General features: G+C 37.9%; 2 protein-coding genes across 6 annotated transcripts in view; one reads left to right on the forward strand and one right to left on the reverse strand.

The window, feature by feature from the left end:
- Window positions 1–3065, forward strand: part of LOC138010468 (uncharacterized) — a 9796-nt gene extending 6731 nt beyond the window's left edge. For 3 of the 4 annotated variants that reach the window (XM_068857442.1, XM_068857443.1, XM_068857444.1), the window contains exon 4: window positions 1–3064. This exon is cut by the window's left edge and continues 3209 nt beyond it. In XM_068857442.1, coding sequence (XP_068713543.1) covers window positions 1–1716 — 1716 coding nt within the window. In that variant the 3' untranslated portion in view covers window positions 1717–3064. The other variant, XR_011124478.1, reaches the window with a different exon arrangement.
- Window positions 3066–7401: 4336 nt separating this feature from the next.
- LOC138010469 (protein lin-28 homolog A-like) lies at window positions 7402–15899 on the reverse strand. Of its 2 annotated transcripts, none has more exons than XM_068857445.1 (10): window positions 14621–15899; window positions 14409–14436; window positions 14082–14106; window positions 13919–13942; window positions 13617–13643; window positions 12665–12691; window positions 12545–12574; window positions 11979–12038; window positions 11533–11637; window positions 7402–10915 (listed from the first exon to the last, which is right to left on the reverse strand). In XM_068857445.1, the coding sequence occupies exons 2-10, from the start codon at window positions 14424–14426 to the stop codon at window positions 10860–10862; spliced, it is 372 nt and encodes a 123-aa protein (XP_068713546.1). In that variant the 5' UTR covers window positions 14427–14436; window positions 14621–15899; the 3' UTR covers window positions 7402–10859. The 2 variants fall into 2 exon arrangements, with proteins under 2 accessions (XP_068713546.1, XP_068713547.1); XM_068857446.1 differs by having other exon boundaries at window positions 14409–14461; window positions 14621–14639.
- Window positions 15900–16167: the final 268 nt, after the last annotated feature.

The following is a 16167-nucleotide window of genomic DNA, read 5'->3' on the forward strand; positions in this document are numbered from 1 at the left end:
ATTATGGTTCCTGAGGGTGAAGACCCCAAGATGTGGCTTCAAGAAAGGATAAAAGAAGATGAAGAACAGGAAATGGAAACTGAAGACCTTGAATTGCCACAGGTGTCTCTGTCATCCCTAAATGAGAATCAGAGAGCCATAGTTAGTCTGGTGTTGCACACCCTCTACAACTTTGTTGAAAACCAAGAACATTACCATCCTTTGCGACTTGTTGTCTCCGGAACTGCTGGAACCGGAAAGTCATATGTAATCAGGTGTCTGCAGAGGTTGGTGCGGCAAGTGTTTGGGTCCAATGGTGCAATACAGGTGATCACTCCAACGGGGAATGCTGCCTATCTCGTTCAAGGCAGTACAGCTCACAGCTTTTTAGGAATCCCAACAGGGGCAAGGTCTTGCAACGAGTTGACAGTGCCTTCTGGACCTGTGCTTGAAAAAATTCAGAATAAGTGTGAAAATCTGAAAGTTCTGATTGGAGATGAGCGATCAATGTTTGGCCGCACAACCATGGGCTGGATGGAACAGCATACACGTTATGCAATTAACAGAGGAGCCAATGCAGATGAGTTGTGGGGAGGTATTCCTGTAGCGGTGTTCATGGGAGATGATGTTCAACTGCCTCCTGTGTGTGACACCGCTGTGTATATTCAAGATTGTCGCAGTGCACCATCTAATCATGGTCGTTTAGTATGGACAACTTTTGATAGTGCTGTGGAGCTTACTCAGATTGTAAGACAAACTGAATCTGAACAACAGCTCAGAGATGTGTTGATGTCATTGAGAACTTACAGTACGACACCCCAGCAAATTCATTGGCTACAGAAATTTCAATGGCACAATCTCCGATTAACCCATGGTCCAGAACTCCTAGGAAGGATGGATGAACAAGGCTTGTTTGTGTTTCCAACCCATCGTCTGGAATGGGAGCGCAACAAAGTTAAGTTACTTGAGTGGAACAGAAAGCCAAACCACCCAGTGGCAAGGATAAAAGCACTTGACAATGGCAGACATGCACAGAAGGCAGACAGTAACAAAGCAGGAGGATTGCTACCACTACTGTATCTTTGCCGTGACAGCAAAGTCATGCTCGTTACAAACTTAAAGGCTGCATGGGGGTTGTACAATGGAGCAGTGGGAACAGTAGTGGACATTGTCTACGCAGATGGTAACAGACCAACAGACGATCCCCCGCCATTACCTGATGTTGTGTATGTGCGTTTTCCAGGATATAAGGGTCCACCTTATATCAATGAAGATTCTACAGTGGTGCCAATTGTGCCCGTCAGTCGGTGCACTGACTGCTCATGTCGATGCAAGCGCCTTCAAGTTCCATTGAGATTGGCATGGGGAACAACAATCCACAAGTGCCAAGGGATGACTGTAGGTAATGGGGAAGCATTCAGATATGTTGTGATTCATCCTGGAAAGCACGATTTTGAAGCTAAGAATCCTGGAGCTTTATTTGTGGCATTGTCACGAGCAAAATCAGCGGGTGGAGAAGGCAGAGATCCTGATTTTGCATTTCATGAAGATGTACTGCTAAATGATGACAGATTCAAGCCTGTCAACACTCCAACCACCCGGGCAAGAGCAGTGGAGATGGAAAGGCTGCATGTATTAGCAAGTCAGTGTCGTCAGAGGGAACCTTTAGCACCAGCATATAGGGAGGAAACTTTTCTCAGAATGGTTGAGTGGGCTGAGTCGCAAGGTCATCATTAAGCAATTTTTGAAGCAGTCATCCTATTCTAATCAGCCTTACATTATGTCACTGAAGGTCTGAATTACCAATCATAGCAATTACAAGGTTAGTTATGCTGCAATTAGTCTGTGTGACTGAGGACCTGAGTGGTCATGCATAACAAATATAAGGCAGTTATGCTAAGGAGCCTGAGTGGCCAAGCATAAGACAGTTGTGCTGCAATTAGCCTGAGTGGCTGAGGGCCTGTGTGGCCATGCACAACAAAATATGAGGCAGTTATGCTGTAATCAGTCTGTGTGACTGAGGGCCTTACGGTGGTAAAGGAGGGATCCCAGTCACAAATTAGGGGCATGTTTTTTTTTTTCAAATCATGATTCAAAAGTTTATTTTTATGGCATTTTTTTTACAAGTAACATTTTCTGTTGCGAACAGAGCATGGTTAGTGCAAATTGCTCGAGCTAAGTAGCATTAATTAGTCCTAAATTTCTTAGAAATTGGTCATGTTTCTTTCAGATATCCCTCACAACAATAATTATGTTTGAATCTGGTGAGTTTGGACATACCTACAAGGGTGAATGATCAGCGAATTTTTTCACATTTAATTGTAAAATACAGTAAAATGATTAATTGCACTTCGTTGACAACTTGTAACAGGAGTCTGTTAAACAATAGCAACATTTTCTGTAAGTTGTGATACGTACGTAAGCTACCATTACATTCTCAATTTTCAAGAAAATTTAGTCAAGATTCATGATAAACAAAACAATAGGAACATGGATCACGCAAGACTATCAATAATTCACAGATCACAAGCACATTTCAGCTCTTTTTATATGTAATGCACCTTTTCTTTTCTCGAATGATGCCTCGTGCAGAACCCCTTTACCACCTTGTTGCCATGCATAAGACGTTATGCTGCAATCGGCCTTTGTGGCTGAGGACCTGAGTGGTCATGCATAACAAAAATAAGGCAGTTATGCTGCAATCAGTCTGTGTGACTGAGGGCTTGTGTGGCCATGCATAACAAATTGCTATGCTATATCAGTCTATGTGGCTGATAACCAATTCCCAATGGTTTAGCAAGTGGCCTTCATGGCCATTAGGCCATTCTGGTTTCTGTTTCTGACTAAATATGTCTGCAGATAGCATGTCAGGTGATATGTGATGACAAACATGTTATGTAAGATGATACAAATTCATGTGAAATAAAGATTGCACCATGATTTCAAGTCGGTATTTGGTTCTAATTACCCATTGTGTTACATGTACATTATTTATGTCAATATGTTAACATGTTAATAAGTAGGTTCCAACAAAATCCTTTTGAAGTCCATGGTATGGTTATATTGATTTTTTTTCCAAGAGAATTCATTTTTGTGCAGTGTCTACCCAGATGTATCTCTGGTTCAATTATCTCTTGGGAATTGGCCTCATATTATGTTTGCATCTTTGATTTGGGCTTAATTAAAGATATTCACAATTCTTTTAAAAGGTCAAAATAATTTTTGGGCTTTATACATTGAGGACAATTTAATGCATAGAATGTACTCCAAGTCAAAAAGCAAAGTTCTCAAATAAATAGATACCTTTACAATAATTATTGTGACATCTATATATTATGGTTCTCAATTTCAGCAAGTGTGAAGTAAAATTTGAGACCATTCAATAAATTTGTCAATGAAGCCACAAATCCAACAAGAAGTTAAGTTGGAGACATTTAGCCTGGCAACAATGAGTGAAGGTGGTGCCTTCATGAGACCCCCGCCTTCATGTGCGGATAATATGTGGCAAGGTCAGGAAAAAGATCTTTAAAAAGGCCATGGGGGACCAGGAATCCAGTCTCATTTGGATATGTATTTTTCTATTTCATTACCACAGTGCCCTATTGAATTAATGGTGATTAGTGCTCACGCTTAAGAGTAAATAGTTGTTATTATGCTTGAATATGATTAAGTCTATCAGGACATTCATGTCACCTTGTATGTCATCCTCATTTGTGATCTCACAGTCCTGTTATCTCAATAACTTCTTATTAATTATTCAAAATAATGATTGGTCACACATGAAATTGTCGTAATTTGGACAGAATGTCACACAACAAAAGACTACCGGGGTATGTCATTCAATTGGTGAAGAACAGATGAATAAGATATCACTGCAGCTAATCTTCAGTGCTAGGCCCTGGGAATACCAACTGGCCCCTGATGTCTTGCTTCGCCCTTGTGTGGCAACAAAATCTTATAATTGTTCAATACTTCCTGAGCTTTTATTTGTTAGAGAATTTGTCATATAGCATTGCCTGCATTCAAACACCAATTATAATCAACCTTTGATGCATGTATACCAGCAACACTTTACATCAAAATGTGACTTGCACTGATAAACAACTTGCATGTGTCCTTGAAGAACATTTCCAGTTGTGAATTAAGTTGAATTTGACTTGAAATCGAAAACTTTATAATAAAAACACCTAGTTCGTTACTTTCAAAACAGACATGTATTAAAAGAAATAATACATATATATTTATCAAGCTTTTTGATAGTTATTGATGATGTTTAGTGGTCACCAAACATTGTATTTATAATTCATCACAAGTATGCATAGCAATAAATGTTTTGGTCATACTGTACCCAGTAAAACACATTGAACCTGTTTCAGAAGCAAGAGTAGTTTAAAAATACATATGTGACACTTATTGCTAAAGCAAATCAAAAAACAAGTTTGTGTATCTAAACATCCTAGAACAAGAAGAGCATTTGTTTCTCAATGTCTGTACACACTGTTTAGAACAAGTGAACATGTCTTGCTCATTTCATTGATAGTCTCCTTTGCAGCTGGTTTGTAAACTGTGTGTTTGCAGCAATTTAAAGATCATTTCAAGTCTGTACTGTGCACATGCTCTTATTCATTTAAGGGGATGGCTCTTAACTATCAAACTGTTGCTATGGAGCCCTTCAAATAATCACTTCTCAATACCCTTTTACTCTACAGTTACCATTTTCTGTCAATTGTGTTCAGTTAATGAAAAATGATGGGATGGTTCCCATCCGGTGAAAAAACCATGTATATCTTTGTTTCCTGTTTTTCACAGAAATGTACAGCAGAGGACTGGGACTAGTTGCACATGCACACCCTGATTGAAGTGATGTCAGATTTCCATTCAAAAAGTTATTTCACAGAACCTCCAATGCAATCTTCTTGCAGGGTTCTTTGACTAGAAAGTTCCCTTATATAACCATTGTCTTTCTGTAGTTACATGTCAGTGTCATCCCCCTTAATGTGTCTCAAAATGAAGCAGGTTGCAAGTAATTATTACTTATCTGTTTTGCTCTCATTGAAAGAGACAACTTTATAGGGGTAACAAGCATACGAAATGTCAAGCATTTTAAATGTCTGAAAAATAACGTAACTAAAAACACTTTCTAATAAATAAATCTCAACTACAAAATACCCTACCCTCATATCTTTGGAACCCAAACTTGTACAGAAACACTGTCTGACTATGTTATTACAACCAAAGAGGTTTTCAAGACTTTTTGAGTGAGAACCACAACATTTTCAAGGCTGCTGCCTAAGAAAATTTTAAAGGGGCCCTCAGAGCTAAATGCTGAGAGCTTAGGAGCCCAACGTATGAAGTGAAAGGTGTTGCTGTGAAAAATTAAGGCGCCCAGAGCTATTCTGTGGGAGCCCCAGGCTACCGGGCTCCTGTTAGGCAACAGCCTTGATTTTGATATGTTGCGTGACCAGAACAGAATGAAGCCTAAAACTCGAGCAGTGTACACATCTGGATAAAGGAAACGCTACTGACGGTGAGTGATGGCCAAGGTCCAAAACTCTTCAAATTATTATTATTATTATTTTCAAATTGCATTATTTTAATGCACACTTGGGGCCTAGGGTGAGTTGTGCATGCACAATAACAATTTTTGAATTACACATTTCAGGTGCAACCATTATTTTAAATTACACAAGTCAGTCACTGTCAAATGAAGAAAGAAAGAAAAAAAAAACACAAAAATCCATTGGCAACAATGCTTAGTCTGTAGTGTAGAAGGACCCCACTTAATGTGGGTTCACGTCGTACAAATAGCAGTACCATGAACAGAGTCCACAAACAACGTAAGATCAAGCAAAGAAAGGTTTTAAAAGAACCACAAAACAGCGCGTGACCAAAAAATATATTTCGCAAAATTCCGAGGAAATCTCTTCAGCTTCTCAATCAGTACACTGAGGTAAACCCGAATTTTCCATAAAACAACATACTTTGCAAAAAGACTAACTCGGGTAACTTTGTTCAGCATACTCGGGTGACTCAGTGTAAGTATTGTCTATAATTAAGAGAGTTTTGATGTCAGGCAAAAAGACAGCCAAGTTGGATTCTGTTTGTACGTCGAACTATGACGTTTTCAGTCTTGTTTTTAATAGTGATTGTTGAATATAAAATGTCTTGATTTTCCAACCTTTGTAAACTCTTCGTTCAGTTTTGATCATTCCAATCATCACAACCTGAATAAATACCATAACAGATTTCCCATATTGAAATGTTTGTTGCATGAATTAGCCTTTTGTCCTTACGAAAACCTTGTAATTTTCGCGACTTTTGTTGCTGTCCTCAACAGGGCGTTCGTACTTTTACGACTTTATCTCCCAGGCGTTTGTTGTGAAAAAAATAAATGACGTCAAGACGCAAATGGCACTTCCTTCCCAGGTTATTATATCCTCATCTTTGTTGCCTGATCTGGGGAAGAGGGTTCGAGTCTACAAATTATACTACTACTACTATTGATCCGTATTAAAAGTCAGAACGTCAGCACACCAAGGTTTACAAAATTCTCAGGTATGGTGACAATGGACCCAATATTAAGTGAAATGCAGCTATTTACAAATGTCAAAATTTACATAGAAATGTATGGCCATCCGTACGCTGCGTCCGTTTGAACAAAAATTGCGTTCATAACTGCGAGGATCATAGCTTCATTTGAAACATTTAATTCTTTGTAAATTTGGATGTATTTAAATGGCTGTATCTCAATCAAAATTAGCCCGATTATCGCAAAACTGTGTGCTCTTTCTGACTGTGGATAATAGATCGTTTTCACTGTCACGCAATAAAAAAATAAATCGAAAACCATCCAGTGGAAAAAGTCAAGAATTCGTGATGTTGTAGAAGATAAATGAAGAAGACACTTCTCCAAGTTTTAGGCCCGTGCGTTTCCCCAAACTTCAGATATTCGTCGAAATGTTTCACAGAAATTTACAGAGCCCAGTATGAAAACGCCATGTTGGTGCACATCTGTGGTGCACCAATATGGCGGCCGGAAAATAGTGTCAACATCTGTTACTTACTTTGGCTATCTAGGCGAGTGATCATCTGTACTGAACAGACAGCTATTTACTTAAGCACTTTTCCTAATGCTTTAAATTCTAAAAAGGTTCAAAACCATGAGATAAGTATATATTTCTCAATAAACTTGATCGTCGCCTCGTGTCACGCACCGCTATAACTCAGAAATTCAAAATGCTCTCGTTTCCAAACGAAGCACGCTATTGAGCTTTAAAATTGCAAATGGCTGCAAATTTACCGCCTCTTATGCCTGATGAGGATAAAAACTTTCGTGGCTCTTTAGTTTTGGATTTTAGAAAATGATGACGTCACGTGAAAACGATCTATAGTTGCTAAACCCGTAATTTACATATTCCTAAGTCCTCTCCAGCTTGAAGATCGCAGCCTGAGCACGAGCATCCATTGTTTGATTAAGACAACTAAATGGACGGAGCTTTACGATCATCGAAGCTATCAAAAGGTCATGGTAACTGAGAATGTATCTGCGACCACCTGAGGCTAAGGAGACTGACGATGATGATACATTTACTTCCTAGTTTTACACATTGTAGGCAAGTTATTCCTGACGATGAACTGCTTTGAACATATATCTGCGAAGTGGAAGGAAAACCGGAAATTTGTGGTGGTGGACAAAACACTGACCCCAGTTCATGGACTACCCTAAAATGGGCTAACCCTTATAACTAACATTTCGAATGAGTGCTATTGAAAGAAGTGAATTCATTATAAAAATTAATTACACTTTCATTGCACATACCTTGTTTATTTTCGTGCACATGGTACTGTCAATGATGTAATCCACCATCACAACAATAACATTATTGAAAGTTGACCTTTTTAAAATGGCTGCTTAGACTTAAATACTGTTGATCAACACTTTTTAAAATGGGTGTTTGGTCTTTGGTAAGCACTGTTTGAGACGTTGCTTACATTGTGCATATAGACAAACAGTACTCATTTGAAATAGTATTTATAGGGTAGTCCGTTTGGGTAATCAATGGACTGGGGGTCAGTGTTTTGTCCAACACTGGAATTTATAGCAGGCTCGCATAGTCAGGTTAACTTGACAGTAGAATTGGCTAGTTTTTATTTCGTTTCCCAGACTAAATGCTGCTCAATTGCTTAATTTCCTTGACAGCAGTACTCATCCATTATGGATGTAATGATGTCTACTGTCAGGGGCACCCAGAGACGGCTTTCTCTCAAGTGCTTTTAACACTCTTCTAAGTTCTTCAAAGTACTTTTAAAGCTTTGTAGGTTCATTTTAGGCCACGTTATAAATTTCTTTTCTGTTCTGTGTTATTCTAGGGGAGCTTGAAGGCTCTCAAATTTACGAGGCCATTTTTTGTATAGTTTACGAAAATCTTATTGTATCCTATTGAACCTTTCCAAAGTCTGCAGCTGGTATATTTTGATACTCCTAACACATTTTTATCAATCTCGAAATAAAGGAAGAAGTGTTAACTTTTTCAGATCATGAAAGTTCTATTTGAAAATTCCCTAAAGAAAATCCTAGATGATTTACGGCCTATCAAACAGATACTTTAGCAAATCGTTCCTTTAGTTGCCCCTGTACTGTAGCTTGCAACAGGATTTCCATACAGCCTAGCACATTAATTGTGCAGATAAATTACTGGTGGTCCTGGGATCTACATGTCAAAAAATATGGGATTTGCTCCATCTTACAATTAATCCTTTTATCTTGTTAAGTAAATTTTTCCCAATTAATCAACACACCCATCAATAAAGATACTTAATAGGGGAACTAAATTAGCCAAACTAATTAAAGTTGCAAGCCATTAAGGACTGTGTAGTATAATTTTTCTTCAAATACATACAAAAAAAGAAAAATCAAAGGCCAGTAAAAACAAATAGTTAACAATTATTTCGTGAGGTTTCTGTGATATGCAGAATGATCAAGGTAGAGGTTACAGTTATGAACAGGAAATAGAAAAAAAACTATATGAGGTAATATGCTTGTTCTCTCCATTATTCTGGGTTACTTTTACTTACTTGTGTGAGAAATGTTGGAAACTTGACCAACTAGTAAAGTTTTTTTGCCATAATTGTTTGTCATCTCGCAATCTGATTGGCTAATCATGCAATGTAATAGCCAATCAGGAAAGCCCATTTTGGAACAAAAACCAATCATATTGTAAGAAAGTTATAGACAACGCTTGCTCTCTCTTCGTGTCACGATTTTGGTCACTCTAAAATAAAGACTTTCTTTGCAGTTGGATATTGTGGTAAAAAACTAATTGAAAGTGGTCCACCATTGTCTCCACTCTTATCGACAATGATGTTTGTCATCACAGTGGTCAAAATTTGTTCTGGACTCACTCAGCTGGGCATCGTAAGTCAACAACATTTTGACCACTGCAATGACAAATATAGTTGTTGGTAAGGGTAAAGACAACGTTGAACCACTTTTGATATGTTAAGTTTTTTCAGAAACCCATAAGGGTTGAAACGTGTAACGCGCGTTCACAGCTTCCGAATATTCAGTGCGAACTGATCAGTTGAATGTTTCAGTGCTAAGTACCATATTTGGAAACCCCTAGCTCTTGTTGTTCCAAATATGGTACTTAGCAAATTGAATATTCGGAAGCTTGTTTCCCAGCACACAAGGGGCCGTTACACGTTTCAACCCTTATGGGTTTCTGGTTTTTTATATAACACAATTTGTGCTAGTTTTCCTTGTCTGTCAATTGTAATATTAGTCATCTACACTGAATTACAAGAGTGATTAAAGAATTCACTAAGACAGAAGTTGCAGACTTTAATGGCACAATATTATGAGCGGAAGGAGATTTACAATGCAAAACAATGGAAACACCTTACAAGGCACTCACATTTAATTTCCTGTTTTTAGTACAAAAGGGAGTAAAAATCAAAACTACTTAAGCTCACATGTACAGCATTTCTGACAACCTACTGACAAGATATGAAATATACCAGTATTCATGGCACAAAGAGCTGTTCTATTTAATTTTTGGTGTCTTTCTGAAAACAATGTATCCAAACTTGAAAAAAACTGGCCAGTTCTTTGAAGTTTCAATTCATTTCTATCGCCTCTTTCCTTAGCCACGAACAACAACAATTACTTTCAGTGCACTTTAATGGTCGTTGGCAACAAAACCACAGCATTATTATGTGGTTTTCATTGCTCCAAGGACTTCTTTTAGTGTTTTGAAGTTTGATTAAATTAGTGTGACACTGCCCCTTTAAGCTCAATGTGAAAACATGTTATTAACCTTTGCCTAATTAAGAATCCCATTAGAATCAGACTGTTGAAAAAAGAAAAAAGCAGGCTTAAATGAAGTGTGCAAAATTAAGGAGGCTCGAAAGGGTTTTCAGCTGATTTTGCATCTTTACTTGTTTATATCTCTGCTTCTGTACAGTGATTTTTCTTCATTTTTTGCATGTTAGCTTACATTACATGTTAACAAAAACGAATTATTTCTCTGAAAAACTGGCCTACAGAGATTGTTTTCACTATCGCATTTTTTTCAAAAAAGACAATATAATATGTTGATTTTAAGGCTCAAAGAAATGCCTAATATCATTTGCCATGATAACATTATTTTGGAGGAAAATATGTGAGAAATTGTAGGATGGGTACTTAACATCCTGGCCAAATTTCACCTTCATGTGATTACCCCAACTGTATCTAAGGACAGAATATGTCTATTTGTTTGAAAAAAGGAGAAACTATTTCGAGCCTCCTTAAACATTTTAATTAATGTCACTTAAAATATAAATTATAATATATTAACATAATTAAGCCTTTTATATCTATAATCAGTAACAGAAGGATGTTACTGATTATAGATATAAAAGACATTTTTTCCCTTCGCGGGCTCATCTTGCTTTTCTGTTGGGAGAAAACAGATATACCAGAAAATATGCATTATAAGTTGCAACAGTAAAAGTTTGTAAATTACTTGCATAACACTTGACAACATTGGACTTGATACAAGAGTACATTAATGTCACAGAATGGTATTGCGTATGAAGTTTGGAAATCAGGCAAACCCAATGCAATACCAGTAATTGACCCAAGGTAATATCCTTAAGTGATATGGTCAAGGTCAAAGGTGGAACAAATTATTCCAAATTTAATTTTGAAGTATTATGCCAAGTAACATTTTTAGGGTTGTTCTTAGGATTTCTATCAAGAAGATAAAAAACAACATTAGGAGATTATGAAGTTGGGTGATAATTAATTTACATCACTACTTGACTTCCATCAAAATATCTAGAAAATGTTCCTGGATAGATGGCAAAAGTAACTGATCTCTGATATTACTGCTAACCAGGTTTTATTGTATTTATTGGTGTGCACACCAAAGCAATTTATGTATAGTACTGTAGCAATAGATCGTATTTTCTCGTTGAAAGACAGTTAAACACACACTTTCCGGTTGTGAAACCTGTTTATGGACTCTATTTATTTTATAATCTCATTTTCATAAATGTTGAACTCAATACCTTGTTGTTTGGCTGCCTTCTGCTGAGGCCTGGGCCTGGGGGTGGGACACAAAGACTTTTTGTGCCCCCACCCCCTACAGCGATAACACTGTAATTTTTCCATTTCTACATGAAAGTACAAATAAGAGTAAAGATTAACCCTTTGACGCCCAGGCCGGCCTGAACCAGCCATACTTAGTATTTTACTCTGTCTAACGCCAGAGTTTTTTACTCTGTCCAACGCCACACAATTTTATTTGTCAATGGGGAACCCCTGGGAGTGAGTGGGTTCATCACAATGTCCCCATTAATCCTTTAACTCCCAAGCCGGCATGAACCAACCCCACTTAGTATTTTGCTCTGTCTAAGAACAGACGATTCTACTTGTCAATGGCAAATCCCCGGGAATCAACGGGTTGATATTTATGTGTTGAGTAAAAACAACTTCATGATACACTTAGTCTTACCTCCTTCCTTACTTGGGCAGACTTTGGCCATATGGCCAAAACCATCACAATTGTAACATCCTATAAAGTGGTGGCATAGGTTATTAATGATGTTAACTGGACCGAGAGGACTCAAATTTGGTACGTAATCATAACAGTGATTAACAAGTTCACACCACCACACTATGGGAGTCCAATTTCTTTCATCACGAGTGTGATAATAAAAACACAAGGAATTAGATGATTTGAAGTCCTGTTGCCAATTAATAGTATGTATAACAAACAAAAAAGATCAAGTGAATAGGAAAAAGAAATATTCTTTCTCAGTCTATGAGATGCCATAAAAGGGACTTGTTTAAATTCAACTTCCCTCTTGCAGTGTGCACAATGACACACTTACAGTGCAAATACGCTGTCCTATTAATGCTAAAATCACATTTGAGAAATTTGTAGCTATGTTTTACGTAACTACATATTGTTTTACCACAATTGCTTGCAATCTCCTAATCGCATATAGGCCTTACTTTATACCTAAAGCATATCCAGTGGAATTATGAAATGTACAAAATCAAATGAATTAAGCTTACTCTTTTTCTTTCCTCTGTTGCTGCTTGTTTCTGCAATACAATGGACGTAATCGTGAGATGTTATTACAGGATAATGAGACAAAAATGTAATTTGATCATGTTCATAAAAAAGACACTTGCCATTATTCAGCTTTCTCCTTCTGCCATCTGCAAAATAACGGAGATAATGATGCAAAATTTAGATTACGGGCCCTGTCAGAAAATACCGGGTTATTTCTGTCATCGCTAGAGCGATAGCATTTCTAGAGACTTAATTGTCCAATCTACTTTCACTTGAGCAAACAAGTTTGACAGGAGGATTATTCAGACCTCTTTCACAATGGCTGCCAAATAAAATATTCCATTGTTTTAATGCTAATAAGCCTTTCTAGCCTTGTTACGACTAGCAAATGTCAGAAGAATATTTCTTTCAAAACAAAGGCAGTAAGTCTAATTAACATAAATACAAAAGAATGTAAAAGTGGTGGCAATTTATGACCTTAAGGTAAACGGTAAAGTCTGCTATGAGCCTAGAAGGCCCATCAGGCTGGCGTTTATCTGCGGTTACTCTAGTATGAAGCGACTAAGAGTACTTCTACTCCCCCCTGGATGGGATGCTAGTCCATCGCAGGGTTACCCCTAGCACTAAATACGCGGGTACCCATTTAAACACCTGGGTGGAGAGAGCCACCATGAGAGTCAAGTGTCTTCCCAAGGAAAACACAGCACAATGTCCTCAGCTACGACCCAAACCCGGACCACTCAAAGCAGAGTCTAGCACACTAACTATGAGGGCACGGCGCCACCCATATAATGATCTTAACTCAATCTTTAAAGACTAGTTAAACTATACCTTACCAAATCCAAAGTAAAACTAAAGAAAAATTTAACTAAACACCATAAGGTTAAAGTCAAGGCAGCACATCTAAAGCTCACTTATCCAGTGGACTACATCCTCAAACGACTACATACAGAAATAAGTGATCAGGTTTTATTTGTTACAGGGCCAGAATAGACCACTAAGCTAGAAAATGAATCATCCATAAAATGAGCAGTTTTAGTTTTTTTTAACGGTCATATAAATTGCACTTGCCATTTCTCCAGTTTCTCTTTCTGTTCTCTGCAATATAATGGAGATAATAATGCGATGTTACATATAGATCACGGGTCTCTCAGAAAATCATATAGTACCAGCATTTCTAAAGACGTAATTGTTAATCAAATTATGTTTGAGCAAACAAGTTTGAAGGGAGGATAATCTAGCAAATGAACAATTTTATCTGCTCTGAAAGACCAGTTAAACAATACTTTACCAAAACCAAAATCAAACGAAAAGGAAATTTGAACAAAAATAACAAGTATTGAGTCACGGCCGCATATCTAAAGCTTACTTACCGGGCGAACCATCTCCAGAAACGACTATGTACAAAAGTGAAAGAAAAATATCCCTTGTTAAATAGAGGCAGATTCTATGCAGTGTAAGATTTTACAACAACACCATGGAAATAAATCCAGAGCAAAACAAAGGACATAAACACTCTAAGAATGTTTTTCTTACCCGTTTCGTTGTCCTCCCCATCAGACTTAATAGATCGTTTTTCGTGAGAAAAAAATATTTTGTCAACATTAGTTGTTCATGATTAGTGTTTGAAACATTAAACCAAAAGAAAGACTGCAGACTGCAGACTGGCTACAAATAGCGCTGATAAACAGTATTCAAGTCTCAGAACCCATTTCAAATAGCGCTGATGAACACTATTTAAGTCTGAGAACCCATTTTAATACGGTTAGCTTTCAATAAATACTGTTTATCAGCGCTATTTCGCTTGTTCATCACGACTACAAAATACAGCAAGAAGCAAAAATGTGGTTACGAATTCCTTACCACTTGTCTCCCTGACATGGCTGTTTTTCTAAATTACAAAAGTACAACACTGGCTTTGAAAATAATTGAAAATGTTAAAGTTAAGAAAAAATAAAAGTAATGCATTTTTTTTCAGTTTTGGTTTGCCCATGAAAGAAGATGAACAATGGTTGAAACGTTTTGTTACAAGAAACGATAATGATGAAACTCTTTGCGTAGAAAACAGCTCTCACCTTTCTTTAGCTGAGTTTGGGCTCAAACTGAAAGCTGAAACAGACCCAAGCGCAACCCTCGGGGCGCAATACTCTTTGCAGCGCGCGTTTTCCCGCCATTTCTACACACTGCAAGGCGCCAAATTTCCTGTAGCATCTCCTATGGGCTATGGCTGCATTTCTGCTCCAATCTAGCCCCCTTGAATACCCGGGGTCTTTTTGAGATTCAGTTCCTCTGGAGACGAAGTTGTCTGGGCAGATCACTCAATAGGGCCGTTTGAACGAGAAAAATACTCTGAAACTTCCATGTACATAAGCGATGGATTATGTGAGACGATAACCGCTGGTATAAATGCTCATCTTTCGTTTTCCTGGCTCACATAAGCCGAGCTTTTGAGATGGTTTTACGCAAGCTTGTAATTTCAAGCCGTTTGCGAACTAATACAGGCAATGCAGGAATCAACTCTTGCAATCGGCACTGAAAATAAGGTCAAATCATTTTGAATCAATTCTCTTGACAAGCATTGCGCATCCTTACTGCACATGCATCATTTCTTGCGTAAATAGGATGAGTATGATCTCGTGCATATTCAAACTACTACCGGTTTTTATTTTGCATATTGAACAAAAATGTAATTCTGCATGACATATCCAGAAATGAAGAAGTGTTAAAAAATTTCATTATTAACAGAAAATCTCCTTTACTATGACGTATACAAAACATGGACCCCAGGTCCATTGACCAATCTTGTGGACCCGGTCCATGGACCACCCCTATGGACCACCCCTTATTTTGTAAAGTTACAAGCAGATAAATCTTTGGACGAAAGAGAGAAACGATACTCGCACTTTTCTCGACAATTTAAGCTGCATAGGCTACAATCCATACAGACTACCTTTTCCGCAAAAAAAAAAAAAAAAAAAAACATCTGGTTATGACATCAAGTTGCTGCTCTCATTCTTAACAGGAATATAGGGCTGTTTTTTGCTTTAGTTATCGGCTACTGATTTAAGCAATTGTCTCTTATAGACACCTATATACCATCCATTTCAAATTGGTGGCTCTAAAGGGATTCGTCTATAACCCGCACTTCAAATATACAAACATTTAATTCATCGAGTCCTTCATCGAAACAAACGAGCCCAACAAATTGACCAGTGCGCCCAACCGTCCTCACATCGCAGGGGTCATGGATTCCACCTGAATTTTTCAGGTGTCTATAAGAGTCAAGTTCTGAAAATGTCGAGATTAGTGCGAGGACCACTGCTCTCCCTCTCTCTCTTTCTCTCTCTCTCTCTCTCTCTCTCTCTCTCTCTCTCTCTCTCTCTCTCTCTTTCTCTCTCTCTCTTTCTCTCTCTCTCTCTCTCTCTCTTTAGATCTCTGAAAGATTTTTTTCACAAAATGAGGGGTGGCCCATAGGGGTAGTCCATGGACTGGGTCCATGAAGGGGTCCATGGACCAGGTCCACAAGGGTGGTCCATGGACCTGGGGTCCATGTTTTGTATACGTCCCCTTTACTATGAGTTTACTTATAAATCCATAAGAAAGCAAAAGACAAAAAACAGTA

This window comes from Montipora foliosa, chromosome 7 (assembly GCF_036669935.1).
Source record: "Montipora foliosa isolate CH-2021 chromosome 7, ASM3666993v2, whole genome shotgun sequence".
Classification (NCBI taxonomy): Eukaryota; Metazoa; Cnidaria; class Anthozoa; order Scleractinia; family Acroporidae; genus Montipora; species Montipora foliosa.